This window comes from Lepidochelys kempii, chromosome 4 (assembly GCF_965140285.1).
Source record: "Lepidochelys kempii isolate rLepKem1 chromosome 4, rLepKem1.hap1, whole genome shotgun sequence".
NCBI classification, from domain to species: domain Eukaryota; kingdom Metazoa; phylum Chordata; order Testudines; family Cheloniidae; genus Lepidochelys; species Lepidochelys kempii.
In genome coordinates, this window is record NC_136383.1 from 15,045,694 (window position 1) to 15,065,288 (window position 19,595).

The following is a 19,595-nucleotide window of genomic DNA, read 5'->3' on the forward strand; positions in this document are numbered from 1 at the left end:
GTAACCTATTTGCAAAGTATTCATTTGCTCCTTACTTTATGAGTATCCAATAAAAGACTGCCATTTTACAATCCATTAAAAAAGATGAAAAAATTAAATAAAATCATGAAAGACATTTGCTGGAAGTAATAAATAATTTACCTCCAATTTTCACACACTGAAAATTAAACTGGCAACTGCTCAAAAAGTTATTAAAATTATGGTGACTAAAGATATTTTGGAATCAAGTGCCAGCATTAAAAGAGCTAAAACGCTGCACAGAGTTTTTTTGGGGGGGGGAATAGATTTATGCATTAAAAAGGGGGGATTTTGTTAAGGCAACTACCTCCAGTGAACTGCATGTAGTTCTACCTTATATTTGATATTAGAAGTCAGGAGACAGAGAGTGTCACACTCATAACCAGGCACTGGGATGGAGGAAGGGTTTGGCTGAGCTAAATGACGGCATGTTATTATTTCTCTTAGGCGTTGACGGGAGAGTGATCTGCGGTCGATTTAGCGGGACAAGTCATCTTGTTCAGTACTATGGTCCCAGCCCCACAATCAGATCCCTGACAGTGCAAGAGTCCACACGGGTGGATCTAATCACAGGATGAGGACGTATGTCAAATGTTTTTGTTTAATGTGCACGCACGTGTGCACACACACACACAAAATGGTCCCATTATAAAGAAACACATCAGTTGCAGGCTTGGCTGTTGTCTCCTTCAGTTCACTCCCCTCCATTGACATTTTAAATCTCTGAATACATCTGTCCTTCTCACACACAAAAACCTCACACATATATACCCAAAAAACCCCAACACTGTTTCTAAAGGAACATATATTTGGAAGATTCCATTTCTCACCAATACTACCCTGTTTGATTGAGTCTGACACCTTTCGACTGGTTAAAGGCCACTTCCTTACAGAGAAAATATGGTCTCATATCTGTGTAAAACCAGCTCCATGAATCTGTTATAGAACACAATTTTCAAATTTGAATAGATTAATTAGGGATCTAAACCTATGCTTAAGCACTTGAATTAGCGGCTTGCTTTTCAGAAGAGCTGAGCACCCATACCTTCTACTGAAGCCTTTGCAATATCGGGTGCCTGACACCTAGAGAAAGGAAATCAGCAGCAGCTATAGGCTGGAGCAGATTACTTCCTGGAACAAGTAAGGAATCAGGGACCACGTTCTGATTCCTTGAATCACACTGTGGTCCCTCATCTGCCCTGAAGCAGTACAACTCAGAGTTACTACTTGTTCAATGTTTGTGTCAAAAAATACTAGTATGGATTTGGTTGTCAGTTTGAAAACCTGACCATAATCTGCAGTCGTTCAGAGAACTATTTATGAAATTTCCATTAATCTGTCCGAAACTATGGACAAATCATGGTCCCACTGCAAGGAGGTACTGCATAGGCACATGATGCAGCAAAATAAACAGAGGACGCAAGAGTCAAAGCGATACTTGAAGAACAGTGTATCCGGGGGGGGCAGGTTGTGCAATCAAGAGATCTACTGGCTTGCGAGGTAACAGCATACACCTCCATTCTGCAAGCTCTTGAATGGCTGCCGATCTTCTCCTTCCTGGTGCAGAAGCTTCTGCTCCTGCTGTCTCACTTCCCTGCCTCGAGGACGAGGAGTGATTGGTGCAGCTCCCCTGCTGCAGCTCCAAACGTTGCAGGTGCAGTGGAGCACAGTGAGCTCCCACAGAGCTGTGCTTCAAACCATGCAAGTACCTTGATATGTTTCTACTGTGTCCGAGAAGGCTGGGACAGACTTTACTCAATAGTGAGCACCGACAGTACTGCACATGGTTAATATTCTACAATGGTGATATTTTTGCTCAGATTCTTGACACTGGCTGAGGGTATAAAAATTAATATTGAATTTTTCCCAAAACAACACTACCTACCCCATACGCAAAGCCAATGATTTCAATTTCGTAACGTTTAAAGAATTAAAAACGGAATGCAGTCTTTTCCCACCCCCTTAGTTGAGCAGAGCAAAAACACTACCAAAGCGTAACTTGTGTCCCCAGTAGAGTCCCAACAATACCAAGCTTCCACTGCAGACTGTTTGATATACTGGTGGAATTGGTAGAAGTTCAAAGGTCCTTAAACACTTCCTCGCTTGGTAGCACTTGTGAATTTAACACAGGGAATTGGAGGACAGCAGTGCAATAGCTCTGATCTCATGGAATCATGGGAAATTGCAGTGCCATGCTATGAAGAGTCATTATTATGTTAAATCAGTCTATTAATTCAGCTCAAGATTCTATGGCCACTGCATAATATTAAGCACTTAGTTCTGCTCATGCAGTCTTTCCTAATGCATTGGGAACACTGTGTGCCCTAGTGAGGACAGTGAAGGACTGCATTAGAAATTACTAGTGATCTTAACATAAGATCCACATGTCTTTAACAGCCAGCATGCCTATACAATTCACTGAAGATGTTTCCATCTGTGAATATTTCCCATTATAATCTAATCTTGTCAAACTAAATGTCCTTTTTAAAATATTTCAGAAGTTAATATTTATAATAGATATTAGGTCCTATCCTGCAGCCCTCAGAAAAAATTCCCTGTTGGCTTCCAGCTCAAATTAATCTCCCAAATTGCTTTTGGGGAGGTTTCCACAACTTGAGCGCCTGCTGACACAAACACCCTCTTCCAAATTTTTGTCCTCAACATTCATGGTACAGGAGGCCTTTGAAAGAAAAGGCAGCTAAAGCCCTAGTGACCGAAGTCATGTGCCAAGTATGACAGATTCCAGAATAAAAGGGATTTTGAAGTTATACACTGCAGAATTGCTCAAGGCATTCGGCACCCGCACCATAGCTTCTAGCAGAGACCCACATCGAGGAATCCCTCCAGCTGCTGGACTGTTAGTGACAGAGACGAGTTTTTCTTAATATGAGAAATTTTCATGTTCCTTTTTGGAAATGATAGTTCATGCAGGTATGAACTATCTGGCTCTGGAGGGCAGCAAAACAGTGCCTGAATGTTTTCTCTACTTAGGTTTTGGCAAGGTTTCACCCAATGAGGTTCTGAAGGTAAATGGGGAACTTCAGACAACAACCTATGATCTTGGTTCGCACTACTTCATGGATGGTGAGGGTCAGAGAGGAAGTGCTGAAACCAGTTTTACAGGAGGCTGTTGACACCTCCCTTAAGTAGAGCAGGGTACCTGCTTTCCTTAAGGAAGCACCTGTTAGACCATGGCTCAAGAAACCATGTCTTGACTTGACAATCTTACCAATCATCAGTTTGTATTGATCATTTTTTCTATGGGAAAGGTGATCGGGTAGGTTTTGGATAGGCAGCTCTGACAATACATGTGGTCAATCTGGTTAAGAATTTCACAAATGTGCGCCTACACCCGGGTTTCGGCACATAAAATGACCTGATTTTTAAAAGTGCTGAGCACTCAGCAGCTCCCACTGAAGTTAATGAGGGATTTTGTTCTGTGGGCAAAACTGGACTCAGAAAGTAAAAAGCACTTAGGCTACATTAACACTACTAATCCAGCAAAGCAGGAGTTCAACAGTTCAAAAAAAGATAATGCTCAGCACTTCCTAGGAAGCATTCAGTCATTTGTTCCTATAGGATTCAAAAAGGTCCTTGAACCAAAACAGATTACAACCAACTTCCTATCTTGTTTATTCCTTGAGGTTCATCTTTCATATTTGATGTGTGCTCTTCATAATTCTCATTTTTGCAACCAGGGCAAAAAATTGGGGGGGTATTCAGAATATTGTCATTTAAAATGGTTACTCCAGAAATAAGCCCACTAAAGAACACTAATTATCTCCAGCCTCACATCCTCACCCTTCTTGTTTAGATGTTACATGTAATAAAAAAAAAAAAAAAGCTAAAATAAACACACAACATTTAACTCCAGTCTCTTAAATGCACAGGGTCAAATGCTCTGCGAGCGTTAACTGCTGCAGCGCTAAATGAGTCGCACCCATTTATACAAGCAGAGAATTTGATCCATAATTACCTAATGTGTTTAGCAATGCATATAGAAATTATATATCTGTGTGTGTGTGTGTAAATATATATATAAAATTTGAATAGTATTCTTGTATAGTTTTGTGAAGTACTGTGTGATGATTAGCTGATCTGATATTTTTAAGCATCACAATTTAAATATAGGAGTGCTTTTTTAATAAGCTAAAAAAGGAGTATATAATCTGCTTTGAATTCACTCTCCATCTGGAATGCTGAAATACGAAGACTAATTTTAACTTACCATTGTCATTAAGTTACTAAATAATGTAGCATTAGAAGATCAAAATTAAGGATGTGCATTGCCGTGTGGTTTTCAGTTCTTTAATGTGTGTGTTAAAGGTGACAGTATGGTTGAATTGAAAAAGTGTGTAGGTTTAAAGATGATTTTAAGGGGGTTGTGGTCTAGCCTTACGATAACAATTGGCTACTAAAGCTTAGAAATGGGTATCGTGTTGGGTGTGATGGTTGTCTTAACTTATTACTTCCTTGCTTTTTTAAGCATACAATGTTGTGAGAAAACAACTGCATAATCTCAAAAGTAAATTAATGACACTTTCTGTGGGAATCTAAATCTATGTGACATCCCCATCACGTCCCCCCCGACACACACACACACACACACTTCTACAAACATTCCTATGTCTCCTTCAAGAGAACTACTGATACTGTATCAGCTCTCTTTTTATTTAGATATTTATTACATATTTGCGTGAAGAATCAGGCCAATGTTTTTGAAAGCACATTAACTATACCATATGCCTACTTAAATCATCCCCATCAAACGAGTTGTAGAATAATGCACTGGTTCATTCTGTTCTTCCTTCTTTCTCAATGCGTTTATGTATATTTATCCAATTTGTTCTGTTCTTCTTGCCAAATTGCAGGTTTGAGATCCCAGTTATGCAGGGGCAGCTGTGCTATTGTTGATGTCTTACAAAACAAAGGTCACAGACTGAGCCCATATCACTAGAACTAATGACAGCTGCATGTTAACCATTAGGGTACGGACATGCAATGATCAGGGTTCATGGACCTCTGAAAGTAAGAATAAATCTTACCATGCCCTTTGGATAACATGAATTTAAATCTCACTTTAAGAAATTATTTTTGTGCAAATTAGCCTGTTGCAAAATATATACATAAATTAAATAAACAGACCAGCAAGTGACCTTTTTTCCTCCCACCCTTTACTGAAAAAGAACTTTAAAACCACCACCAACATGGAGATATGAAAAATCAAAGAACATTTGACCGGCGAAGTCCAATCCCTTACGTATACAGCTAATGTTAGTTTTTCTCTTTGCTGAAATTGATAAGAATTTCCAACTGTTCCAGGCAGTACAGTCACATATCAAACAAAGAAATACACTAACACAAGACATTGTGTCTTTCAAAGACTGTTGTTTCCAAACCCATCTCAGCAACTCCAAATAATGAAACACCTGGGCGGGACTAGTTCAAATGCCCTTTGTTTGGCATCTCCAAACAATCTCCAAAGCTTGAGAGGCCAGGCCTATCTGCCCCATGGGTGGCCTGATGTATATTCCCTCCTTCCCTGCTGCCTTTCAGACCAAAATCCAAGCATCCGAAGTTGTTGTTTTTTTTAAATGTTTCTGAGGACTAAACATGTTTGTTGAAATGCCAAAGAAGAGGGAACGCAATAGACAGAGCAGACTAATGAGATGAGGCACATGTCCATAGATACAGCTCTGAGACTAAACAGCTGGCTTCGAGGCGGTCTGTCTATGGCTACTTCACCAGTGTGGTGTTAATTATTTAAAAAAGAGAACTGGGGAAAAGACTGCCACATCTGTCACCCCCACACAGGCAGAACCTTCACTCATCGCAGGACCAGATGTGTTTATTCGAAACATATATTAACTAGCTATTTAATGGGTTAGAATCCTTAGCCAAAAGTTAATTAGGCAAACATATTAAACATCAGTCACATTACGTGGCAGCCCTTTTTTTTCTTCTTCTTCTTCTTCTTTTCATAGGAGTTCTTAACACCCACACAAAAAAAAAAAAATAAGGAAAACAAAGCAAAACCACAAGGCAATGAAGTGATAGTGATACACTGAATACTTACAAACAAAATGGTTGCCACATGTTAACATCCCATGAAAACAGCCGTACACTAGGTGTTTTTTTAAGGACACAAAAGAAGCGGTCTCTCTGCTGCTTTAAATCATACAGACAGAGACAAGTACTTGTCCCAGACCTGAGAAAGAGCTCTGTGTGAGCTTCAACGCTTCTCTCTTTCATCAGTAGATGTTGGCCCAGTAAAAGGTCTTACCTCACCCACCTCGTCTCTAGAATACCCTGGGACCAACGTGGCTACAACTACACTTTAAATAATACACTAATATATGGAGGAAGAAACAGGAGGTTTACATCTACAGGTAATTGTTAAAGTGTTTACTGCTCGAGTAATCTGAAGTAATTGGGAAGTAAAGTTCTACTGAGCAGAGCCAAGTCAGAAACTTTATAAAGGATGGATTGCTCTGGTTCAGCATATATTATACATATCCCAGAAGATACAAGCACTACTGTGGCAGTCTGCCTGTGTAATGAACTTACCACAAATGTGACTGGCCAATGTAACATGCTGCTGTTATGCAGGAGATTAAATTCAGAAGCAATTTTAAAATTCTGGCTCCCAGACTAGTGTGACTGAAAGCAGGAATGGGGCACAGATATGACATGCTTCATTTCCAAGAAGGGTCCAAGGGGATGGAAAAGGGAAGCCAGTCTCCTTCAGCAGCAACTGTCCCTGCCAGCTAGTTTATGGAACACCTTTCGGCTGACCGCGAATGACCTCACCGCACATTAAGTAGGTGGCGCCCTTTTGTCTGGGTTGTCGGAAAAGGTGTGTTCCCCTTTAAGGTGGGGGGGAGCCAGAGGGCTGCCTGCTACATGGAGACAGCTCCATACCTGGTCAGTGTGGGGACACCAACCTAGATGCCAGGAAGAGAAAAGGGCTATTTATGCCCACAACTGTGCAGCAAAAGCCCTCTTGTTTTTCACCTGGACCAGGCTGAACAGAACCCAACCCCTCCCCAGCTTGGAAGTAATTGAAATGCCAGGTTTCATCATGAACAATTGTGGCTATTATGCTAATTGCTCCTTTCTCAGGAGGCAGAAAAAGAATTTTTTCCCCTCACCACCAGCCTGGCCAATGCGAGGTGGGGGGGTTTCACCTTCCCCGCAGTGGGTTGGGGGTATAATGATATCGTGACTCATTAGGTAAGCTTGGGGCAGCTGTCCAGTGCGGGTGCTCCACGGGGAATGGATCCCGTGATCAGACAGAACAGACTGGGAAAGGATTTAAAGGCAGGATTCTTTAAAGGTCCGGAAATGGCGAGGTGGGGGGAGGGTGTTGTCCACCTCTGAGTCAATCTCCCCCTCTTTTTATAGTCTCCCCCCCACCCCAACTCTCATTCGAAGGGAGGATTGGTGAGGTCCCAGCAGTGGGTTCACAAGATGAGTAAGGGCGAGGGCTGCCAGCAGCCCCCCGGCTATATGTAAATGATTATGGAATTATGGATTATGGAATTACCTCCATTGTCCAGTTTTATCTGCCGGGTACTCCCAGACATTTAGGAATAAAGTGCAGCCTCATTAAACCACATCCAGTCTCCTGTCCTTCTTCCAGAATAGCCGGACAATGAGGACAATTGTCTGAAAACCAGACTGGAGCAGTCACCGTATCAAGTACCCCCGTGCACACATCTCAGCTGTGTCTGGCTTTACGTCACACGTTTTCCTACTCTTCCTCTTAAATCTGGTGCTGCATGCCAACCCCCGAGACTAGATTTCAAAATCAGAAAGCAGGGCTCAAAATACCAATACTTTTCATTGATAGGCTTCAAGGAACTATAAAGAAAGGGAAGTACAAAGCAATGGTGGGGTGAGAGTTGTATGCTTTCACTTACAGAAAGCTCATTTACTGGGCACAGAGGTTTGGTGGAGACAGCCCCAGTTACTGGAGTGGGTTTGGGGTGGAATCTTGCGGGAGTTTTTCTGCTGGTTTTGTTTTTCTTGCATTGTTTCTTTAAATAAATGTCCAAGGTGCTCAATGTAGCAGACAGGCATTGCTGATGGCAATAAATAAATTCATTTTAAAGAGACTTTCACTATATTATTTTCAAGTGTTTTCAATTAAAATGAAGCTATGACTATAGAGGATAGAACAGTGTCAGAACAGAACTCGGGCCAAATCCTCAGAGTGTGTCTAAATTCCATTGGTTTCAATGGGAGTCAGGTACATAAATAGGCTCTGGGCCTCAATGTCTTACAGAAACCCCTGAGTTCAGAAATCACCGAGATCATTCCATTCCTTGGGCCAGGTAAAGCTAGGAGCTGCCACCACCACATCGGCGTTCTGTAGCCCCAATTCAGAAAAGTTTTTAAAAGACCTGCTCAATGTTAAGCATGTGCTTAATTCCCATTCATTTCAATAGAACTGAAGCACCCTTCCTGCAAAGGGATGCCTTCCTCTCCCAGGGCATGAGTGTGGAAGTATGTACTACTACCTACACTCCAATCCAGGGGTATGCAGACTTATTCAAATCTGCCGGACTTCTTATTTGAAGAATGGTGTAAAACAATACAATATAAAGAAAGGGAAAGAAGAAGAGGGACTAAGTGGTTCAAAGGCAGGAACTGGGCAGCTCAAGAGGCAGCAAATGAGATACAGAGCTTTTCAACGCTCCATTACCAATTTCAATCCTGCCCAGTTCAATAGTGAGGGAAAATCACTGTCACCTAATGGCTATTGGGTACCCTTTGTGACACAAGTTGATCATACAGTCATAGAAAGGTAGGGCTGGAAGGGACCTTGAGAAGTCAACTAGTCCATCCCCCTGTGCTGAGGCAGGACCAAGTCAACCTAGACCATCCCTGACAGGTGTTTGGCCAACCTGTTCTTAAAAGCCTCCAACGACGGGGACACCAAAACCTCCCCTGAAAGCCTATTCCAGGGCTTAACTATATTCTCAGCCCAGCTCTTAGGGTATGTCTACACCGCAATTAGACATACCCTAAGAGCTGGGCTGAGAATATAGTACTGTGCCAGCTGACTCAGGCTCACGGAGCTCGGGCTCACGGGGCTGTCTGATAGAGGTGTAGACATTCAGGCTAGAGCTGCAACCCCAGCTCTGGGACCCTCCTACCTTGCAGGGTCCTGGATCCCAGGCTCCAGCCCAAGACCGAACGTCTGCACTGCAATTAAACAGCCCCAAAGCCCGATCCCCAAAAGCCCAAGTTAGCTGGCACAAGCCAGCCACAGATTTTGAATTGCAGCGTAAACATACCCTTAGTGAAGCAGCATTCACATTCAGACCCACAAAAACGCACAATTCTCCATACCAGAGAGGCTGAATAGTCACGGAGGTTGAAAGCCCCTTTCACCCCTATAATTAAACTCCCCTGGGTCAAAGTTTGGTGCATTATATGGCTGGCATCACTGACGACTGCAGAGCTGTAATTGTTCTGTGCATAAAGGATTTTACTCTGTGGACTAGGACTCAGGAGATGTAGGTAAAATTTGCAGTTCTGCCACAGACTCCCTGTGTGATCTTGGGAAAATCATTTAAAATCTCTCCATGCCTCAATTCCCCCATCTGTAAAATGGGGACTTCCCTTCCCCCACCCTTTTTCTCTCCTGACAATGTAGACTGTCAGCTCTTCAAGGCAGGGACTGTCTCTACTCTGTGTTTGCACAGTGACCAGCACAATGGAACCCCAATCTAAGTTGAGGTCTCTAAAAGTTAAGTCAATACCAGATAATAACATTAATAACTTGGTTTATTAATTTGGCTCCTTTCATAATTACTAAATTTGCATTTTTTGAAGCGCTAGATAGGCAAGGCCCTTCGTTTTCCATTTTTACCAATTTTTCCCAAAGCATTCCCAGGTTTTACAAAAGCTATCCTTCATTGTTTTTAAACCAATTTTCACCCAAGTTTTGGATCACTGGGTAGATGTGTTTATGAACCAGGCTGCTTCCTGCATCCTCAGTGTCCCACCAGGCTGACATGGAGAGACTATTTTCTAGGCCTGCAGGAACGAGAGCAGGCCTTAGAAGAGACCATTTGAAAAAATTGCTGAGAGAGTCAACAGTACTTAGATCTTTTGGAATTTGTACTGAAGACCCTTATATCAAGCATAACAACAGTAAACTATTTTAAAAAGAAAATAAAAAGATAAAGGCTCAAACTGCTTTTACTTTCAATATTCTTACTTGTCTCTATTTGTTGGTTTTATTCTGGCCTCCTGTCGCCAGATATTAACATCAATATTTACCCAGAATACTGTGAAGTTAATTTTTTGCATTGATTTTCATCTTTTTTTTTTAATTTTGTAATAAACTGATAAATTTCAGAGAAATTTTAAACAAAATACAACCCAGAAATGAAAGGCCTTTTACAGATGTGACTCAGAACAAAAAGCCAGTAAACCTTTTGCTCCGAGCAGTTAATTCTTTCTTAAATCTGTGCTTCAGGGATGCAAGTAGCACGTTCCCACAAACTTTCACTACAGACCAGAGGGTGAGAAAATACATATGCCTGTCTGTGTTGTCACATGCCGCCAAAAAACAGAAAATAAAATAAATGAGTTTGAGGACAAACTGTTTAAATAAAGGAAAAACAACAAAGATCAGGAGAAAAGGGGGAACCTGCAAAAAGGAAAAGCAAGATGGTCCTTAACCATCAAGGACCTAATAAGACTAAGTAGGACTTATTTCCTAATCAGTTCAAAAGAAATTAGGAGAAATCATTGAATTTCAAGGGAAAATGCCAGTAGAATATTTGTTTTTCATCCTAGAAAACACTTTTAGAAATTTGTAAGATATTGTACTCTGGAAATGGGAAAAAAATTAGACTTCAAAGTCCCAATTAGGCTATGTTCTGAAATCCTCTATAACTAATGTACAGGCTTTTTGTCTGTATTATTTAACTCAGATTTTTTTCTGACTCTTTTCTGTGATTTTTTATATGAAAGGATTGAGACAGAACTGAATTACAAAGAAATGGTCGAGGGAATGAAGAGGGATGGCCCAAAAGAAAGAAACATTAAAATTAAGGACCTGAGGAATGGCAGTGTAAGGCTGCACAATGCTGTTTTTGTTTCATAGGTCCTTCTGAGCTTCCCAAGCATTCAAAAGTGAGTGAAAAAACAAACGAAGCAGCTGCTGTCAACAGGAAGAACAAAGATTTCAATGACACAAGCTCCTCTTGTCGGGGAGTCTGGTTAATATCCAACTAAAAGCATGTTCTCAATTGGTACTTGCAGATCAAAAATATCAAACCAAGTGCTGAGCACTAGCTGGTTCACGCAAACTTAGCAGCACACAAAATCATTTTCCACCACGTTTGTTGCCCTTTTGGGACAATTAACTATTATAAAAGTTTTTTAAAAGAGCCCCAGCGATACAATGACCTCCTGTGTTTTACTTGATAATTTGTTTCATTTTCTCTAGCTAATTACTGGGGTGACGCCTGTACAAAATACCTTTACAATTATTTACCAGAAAAAGTATCCTATCTTGTGCTCCTTCCAATGATCTTCAAACTGGTCACTATATATTAAAAACAAACTGATCAGCTGTAACAATTTAAAGCCTCCCTCTCCTGCATGCCTCTTTATGTAAGTGTTTTTCAGACTAAAGGTTTGAATGTAAGAAAGATGTTCCAAAACTGGAACTGAAGTACAATTTTGGGGATACATACAATCGAACTTTTATCTTCCTACCCCACCACAACAACACTTTACTTGGATTTTCCTCTCCCTTTGTCTTAGACCACTATCGCGATTCATTTTGGACAGGACATCGTAAGCGAGAAGACCCTAAAAATGAAGCCAACATTACTTGAAGACAGAGCAAGTCAGGCCATTATAACCACAGCATGCACTGCCGTCAGACCATGTTATCTCTGCATTGCAACTAGGTCTCCATAAGCTCAAGGGAGCAAGAGTACTAAGGCTGCCCCTACACTCAGACAAACCAATGTACGTCTAAATGTATCTTAATTTTGGTGCTCTGCTTTGTTCATAAAAGCAAACAGATTCTGCCACTTACTTACGCTGAACAGTACTTAACTCCACAAGGAATCCCACTGAAATCAATGGGAATATACAGAGTAAAGGAAACTCAATGGAAGGGTGTGGCAGAATCTGGCCCACATAATTTAAAGATGGAAACCACCTTGTACATCAGCCAACGTATCTCCCTGAAAACTCAAGTTAGTTCCCTTCTGTACATTTATCAGTGTTTTGTCCCAAGTGATGCAGCTTCCACCAGTTCCCTTAGGCAATGCCAGTCTGATAACTCCGGCTGCCCGCAAGATTGTCCTGATATTTATCATAAACCTCTTCTTTCTTAATTTTGGCCCATTATTCCTAGTTACATCCCCTTTCTTCACAGGTCAATCCCTTGCCTCTTCCCTGAAATCTGTCTAGTTTGTCAGTAGCTTTCTGATTATGAAGTTCCCACAACTGAATGCAACATCTCCAGGTGTAGACCTGTATCAAGAGGAATTATCATCATTTCACTTCTCCATAATATGATGTGCCTCTGGGCCTGCAACTCAAAACGGAGTTGACCTTTTGGGCTGCCGGGTAATTTCAGAAAAAATTTGCCATCTTCCATCACTCTAAGTCTCTTCAATATTGCTGCTTTTTTCGGTTTCTCCCACCAACTGAACATCTGTATGTTGCTTTATCTCATCCCATACACATTAGCTTGCATTTTCCCAAATTGAATTTTGTTTTCTTATTTTTGCTACTGTTTCTAAAGTCTTTAAATGCCATTGTAATCTTTTTCCTATGCAGTCATTTGAGAATTACATAAATAAGCTCCACTTCAAGATCATTAATAAAATTATTAAATAAAGATCAGACCTTTCAGAGATCCCTTCTTTTATCTTTGTCACTATTACCCACCCTCACACACACACACTTATTAGCATGCATATTGTCCCTATTCAGCAAGGCACTTAAGCACATAACCAATTTTAAATATGTGAGCAACACCATGCCTTCAACAGAACTATTCAATGGGTTTAAAGTTAGGCACATGCTTAAATACCTTAAATTTACTTAAATGCTTAAATACCTCTGAACTGAGACCTACATTCTGATTTCACTTTATGGCATGAGCTAAGTACAAATACACTGTGTCAGTTTAAATGCAGAATATGTAAAGCACAGTATCCATTCTGGAAGCATGCCAATGATGCTGCAGCTGCATTATGGGAAGCCCTGTACTTCTCTGCCAGTCTATTTTGATTGCAACGATTACTCTACAACCTCTCAATTACTTTCATTTAAACAAAAGCCTGGAATTCATTGCACAGGCCAAATCCTGCTTGCCCTATTTACAGCAACACTTGCATGAGTAAACCAAGCAGGATTTTAGCCTGAAGAGCTTGTACATCCAAAATCTATTACTGTAATCTTTCAGCGAGAAACTAGAGTATACATAACTCATGTAAACCAGGAAATTGAACTTTTATGTCAGTAGATATTTACTCAGATTGTTTAATTTCAATAAAATACGGTACTGTGTGGGAGCACTGCTTCAATTTAAAAGTTATTTGATCTTATTATTGCCATCTCCTCTGCATACACATCAGCTGAAATGCAGAAGCTGAGTTGAGATGACTTCAAAAGCTTTTTAAGATGCTAAAAAGGTAGAAAAATATGGTCTTGACTCTGGTCCCAGTGAAGTCAATGGGAATTTTGCCACTGACTTCAAAGAATGGGAACCCTTTGTTTGTGCTGGGTACAACTACAAAGATATTTTCAAAGCCTGCATTTGAAACCCTGCCTATTAAAGGAGTAGAAATAAAAAGAGCTATTAATAACAATAATTTATTTTAAAACAGACATCAGTTCCTCCTGTGCAAGCCTTCGAGAAGCTGAGTCAAAGGCTCTGGGTTTTCTCTGCAAGGATGGATGACATCAGAAATATCTACAGCAAGGAAGGAAGGAAGGGGAAATCTCTGCTCTGCTTTAGCTGCTTATGATATCCTGCAGCTACAAAAGGAGAATCATGGAAAATTAAGTTCAGGCTTCGGCAGTTAAAAAGAAGGGGAGATGGTTTTCAAATATTTTATTTAAAAATGTAATTGGGTATCATTTTTTTTTAAAAAACTCTAAGGGTCAGACATTTGGGCAGAAGCAGCCAGCGTTTATATTAGCATCAGCTAACATAAACTCAGGCACAGGTCCCTGAAAGCCCCAAATCTGCTGGGGGAGAGGGAAGGTTCTGTGTCACAAAGCGAATGCAACCTCCATCCCTACCAGGAGGCCCACTAGGGACCAGCACACTGCAAAACATAGATAACGGTGCTTGGGAAGGAAGCACAGTCAGGACAGATGGGGTTCAGTGCACTCCACCAGATGGGCTCCTATGGAGTCCTCAACAGGAATTAAAACTGTCCCTTATGGACAGAGAATCCAATGTAGGGCAAATGGCAATTTATACCTCCATATAAATTGTGCCAATTTGGTGAATCTGGAATGAATGGTTCAACTCCACTAGTTTACACCAGGGGCTAGCTTGGCCCTAAATGTAGATTCTATAACTGCTCTGAGTTATTGATCAGTTTTTGTTTTCAATTCAACTCACTTTTAAATGAAAAAGTAACAAGAATCATCAAACAGAAATACTCATGTAAAACTCATACCTATTCTGCTGACCTCCTCTGCTCAGGGGTGAATTTCACTTTCAGTGAATTTAAGTCCCAATTTAGCTGTTTTCATGGTGACTTAAGTGGTGCATAGGCCTCATGCCTTCTGCCCAGGTGTGAATTTCACCCTGAGCTCTTAGTTACACATAACACAGTGCTTCATATTTACAGACAGAAAAATCCCAAGTCACATCTCCTTTTAGCACACCAGGTACCTACCTACCAAAAAAAAAGTTTATCTGGGTACAAACTTCATTTTGCATACCATCTGTAACTGTGATGAAGAGGAATTTTGTATGCACACTGCCACATCAGCTGACATTGCCACATCACCCTGCTTCATGCTGCTATCTAAAAATGTACCACTTTGTCAGAAATGCCACATTATAAATCTCCAGGCAGTATTTTGTGGGTATCTAACAAACTACAGCCAGCAGCCAGATATAGAGAGAACAGAAATATGTTTGGCATTAATCCAATAAAACCAGTGGTTTGCCAACCAAATGGATTTATTTTAAGAATTTTTTGCCTCTTCAAGCTCCGTATAGATGTTGCCGTACTTATAAACGTTTTTAATTTTTGTAGGCTGATGAATTAAAGATTGTGTAAGTACCGAAGAGGAAAAATGAAGCGGGAAACTACTGTATTCCCCCCCTCCCCCCGCATCCACATAGGAAACAACTCAAGGCAAGTTAAATTACAAAATGAACTTAGTCTGATATTTTGTTGTACTTAATCTATATAACATTTCTAATTCCATTAAAAAGAACTCCAGAAGACAGCATGCAGATTGCTGCTACATTAGGAAGTAATATTAGATCCACTACATAAGGAATTACTGGGAGGTATCCAACAACAGTCTGAGCTGTGCCAATGGAAAGTCAAGAGTTCAAATATGTACATTTCTTTCATAGCTGTCAATCTTCTGACTTGCCGCGTACTGCTTATCTTTAAGCCAAAACTTGTGACTTTTTCTTCCATGCAGTGTTTTGGACGTACATGTTATAGCTGGATAACTTTTCCAAAGCGGTGCTATGTCGAATCTGTACATATTTTAATCTACAGCTTGTATTTCCTCTGAACGCTGCTGGAAAGAACTGCCCTGCAGTTAGGTACTTTGTTTGCCTTGCAATTACAATATGGCATGTTGTCTTCTGCTGTGACACTTCACAGCCCAACAAGCCCTTTCCTGAACAACAAAAATACAGCATGTTCAAATACTTTACACTGTGTTTTAATATTGATCGATCAATATTCTGTGCATTTCATGTTCAACTGCCATAGTGTCAGGCTAGTACTAGCTATGGTGGTGATTACTTACACGTTCAGGATTTCCAGTGTGTTTATGCTACATTGTGGGCCTGAGTTACCACTGCATTACTCCAGTTTTACTATGCTTGGTGAGGAAGGGATGAGTTTTTAAACCCGATTAATTTATGCCTTCCTGATGCTCAAATTGGTTTTCTCATAGCTCTGCATGATGTCAATTCATCTTAGCCAAGATCAAAATCTGTTCTGCTGTGGCTGCAGATTCAGGGCCTTATTGGCTGCCGCATTACTCCAGTGATATGCCAGCAAAACTCCACTGAAGTCAGTGGGAATTACACTGGAGTCATATCCAAGCAGAACAGCTCTAACAGACATACATCTTGGTTACGACACATCAACATCACATACAGTTATGAAAAAGCAAATTTCATCGCCAGGACATCATCATAACCAGATTACAAACTCATCCCCTCTCCCCAAAACCTAATTCTCAACATTTCTCCACCATTATAAAATAATGCAAGCTCCCTCTCACCCCTCCACTGCAGCTCATCCCTTGAAGGTATTTTAGTTTACTCATTTGCAACTTTTCTCCTCCAAACCGCCATTCAATACACAAAACAGATGTGCATCCAATGGTCAGCTATTAGTAAGGCAGAGCAGTACCTGGGGCTAAAAAGAGCCAGGCAGTCAGTAAGCAGAGGAGAGGTGCCAGAGGCAGGCATGGCAGAAGTTCCCTGGGAGAAGCTGCCAAAGTCCCTGGGAGGGGAGGCAGTGGGAAGCTGGAGTAATGCAGAAAAGAGGAGAAAGCCCTGGCAGGCAGTGCTCAGTTAAAAGAGCACAGAAGGATCCTACCAAAGGTCCAGAAACAGGAGGGGCTGAGAAAGGCAAAGGGGAAAATCCCCGGAGAGCTGTAGCCCAGGGTGTTTTTGTGTTTGCGAAGTAAAACCGTGCCAAGAAAGAGGCTCTGGGTGTGACAGTGGATCCTTCATGGGCTGCAGATAAGCCAGCACCTTACACATCCTGATTCAGTGAAACATTTTAAACGCATGCTGCAGGGCCAGCGAAGCCCCCTAAGGCAGTAAACTACTGTTTCGAGTACTGGCTTAGTAACAGAAAGCTCATCCCAAACTCCTCTTTCCTACTGTAGTAGTTGTCTCCTCTAAGGGTTAATGGTCGGAGAGTCTTCCCCCTCTTACAGTGTAAAGGCCTGACAGCTAATTATAATCACCACACAGTTCTGATTCCTGATGAGCATGGTAGCATTAAACAGAAAACCTAAGTAAAAGAAATTAAGTTTAAGCGAAAGTGATCTTAAAAGCCTAGGGCATGTCTGAAGTTGGGAGGTGGAGATTTCAAGGCTGTAGAAATAATGTACAGCCAGTGACATCTAGAATAAGGCTGGTTTAGACCATGATGTTGTTAGAAGACTGCTGCAGTTGTTAAATTAGTGCCTCCTTTTATCATTACATGTTGAGCAGTGGTACATATCTTGACACATAATTTTAATAATAGCTTGTAAGTGTCACTGATAATGTCAGAGGTTTAACAATGAGCCCAAAGATTATCCAGACGAAAGCATCTTAAGTCCTATTAAAGAGTAGCTAATCTGCATAAAACTTATGACAAGCCAGACCTTTTCAGGGTTTAATAAACTAGCTGAATATTCATTTTTAAAGCACCGTCCAAATCAGTTTGGACACAGCTGACTATTTAAAGCCCATTCCAAAGCTGGAAAATACACCAGGGAAATAACACAAGGAAGAAAAATAGAATTGCCTTTAACCAAAACCCCACACAATTAAATTCTGCATCAGTGGATATAGATACAAAACAAAGCTTTCACCAAGTACTTACTGGCCACTTTTATGTAGGACAGGTGCTGGACAGAGCATAAAAGTGGATTCCACCCTTACTGGTTTTTCATCTGAAAAAGAAAGCATCACATGAGCGTAACATATTGCACTGCAGTTACATGGGAAGCTGACATGTCTGAATATGACGCAATCTAGTTTTCTTCAATGAATTTCGGATATTGGTTTGATTCAAAGCTGCCCTGACTTTGTAAGTTATTCAGGCCCCAATTCAGGAAGGCACTTGTGTGTAAATCCACAGGACAACACTTGTACCTAGGCTTAACTTTAAGTGCCAGTGACTGCTTCAAGTTAAGTGTGAGCTTTAGTGCAGTCTTGAACTGGGGTTTAGTGAGAAAGTGTTTTTAATAATATTGACAGAGTCACTACTAATTAGAAGATGAAGGGCGGGTTCTTATAAGCAGGCCTGTACTCCTAATTTCTATCCATTATAGCCAACGACCATTATTACAATGACTTACAATTCTGTAGCGTTTCTCATTCTGAAGGATCCCAAAGCTCTCGCCAAAGCATGGCTGCTTTACAAAGTATGCATTTTTATCTATAGCTCAAGGTTAACTACCATAATGTCAGGCTTTGCTCTGCAGGTGTGAAAGGGTAATGGAAGGACACAAGAAGCCCCTGCACAGCAGCAGGGAAACACTGCGGTCCTTCCACCCATCTCCTGGAGTGCAAGATACCCCAAAAGAGGTGGGAGAGATCAGAGAGGAAGGCCATTGTCCCACCCACCCCCATACACACTTGGCCTATGCAATACTCTCTAAAGGGCAAACGGAGCTCTCCCATCATGTGTAGCAAAGGACTCTGGGAGGAGGTCTGACACCTGGAGGCAAAGTCCCTCTCATAACTCACCCTGGGCAGTGCCGTACTGGGACTGGGCCTTAAAGGCACAACTCAGCACACAATCAGGAAACCACCTCTCTGCAGGAGTAAGCTCTGAGGCAATTCCACCCTGCAGATCAATAAAGCCAGACATGCAAATGGCTTAGAGACGGTTGAGGAAGCTGTTGCTAGGTCGTGGGAGATGCACATTACATCTCTAGGTGGCACATTCTGCACCAACTGCTCATGCCAGAACTGGGGCTAGCTGCAATGGCGGGGTGGGGGGGGAGAGGATGAGCACATGGCCACATGCTTTTGTCTTAAGGTTACATTTTATAGTTGAGTAGTCATTTGGTAATAATTCTTTACAAATGTTAGAAAACAAACCCACCAAATCGAACATCTAAAACCAAACAATCCTACAAAATTATTGTTTGCCCCCAGGTCAGTCCTACAGGCAACCCCAAAGTAGGAAGACAGTGTGCGTGCACAACAGAAACAGGGCTCAATTCTATCACTATTGTTCACCCTGATCAACACTTACTCGAGTGTATATTCTCACCCCCCTTTCATTAGGCTTACGGGTAGTGGGAGTTTACTGGGAGGAGGAAACTCACTCAGTACCCTTCATGGGGCTGTCTTCCTCCTCTTCTTGCTGCCCACGCTCAAAGCACCGTCAGCCCACGTTAGGTTTTTGTCACTCTCTTCTGCTTGTGTTCTGGTATAAAACTACCCTGCCCCAGGCAACGTGGCAGCACCATGCAGCACACCACCAAGCCACTCCTGTATCTGGTGGTGTTATTTACACCAGAGTGTAAAATACTATCATTCTGGTTTAGTAGTGTTTTGCATCCACTTTGCAAGAGTGTAAATGACCGAACAAGGTGCAGTGCATCAGAGAATCAGGCCCCTAGTGCCTAATGTTACT

The 19,595-nt window shown here is 41.4% G+C and overlaps 1 protein-coding gene across 2 annotated transcripts in view; it reads right to left on the reverse strand.

Annotated features, from left to right (window-relative positions):
• ANTXR2 (ANTXR cell adhesion molecule 2) overlaps positions 1–19,595 on the reverse strand; it is a 172,098-nt gene that overhangs the window by 108,526 nt on the left and 43,977 nt on the right. For both annotated transcript variants that reach the window (XM_073340476.2, XM_073340477.2), the window contains exon 10: positions 17,829–17,898. In XM_073340476.2, the coding sequence (XP_073196577.1) occupies positions 17,829–17,898 (70 nt within the window). The remainder of the gene's footprint in view (positions 1–17,828; positions 17,899–19,595) is intronic.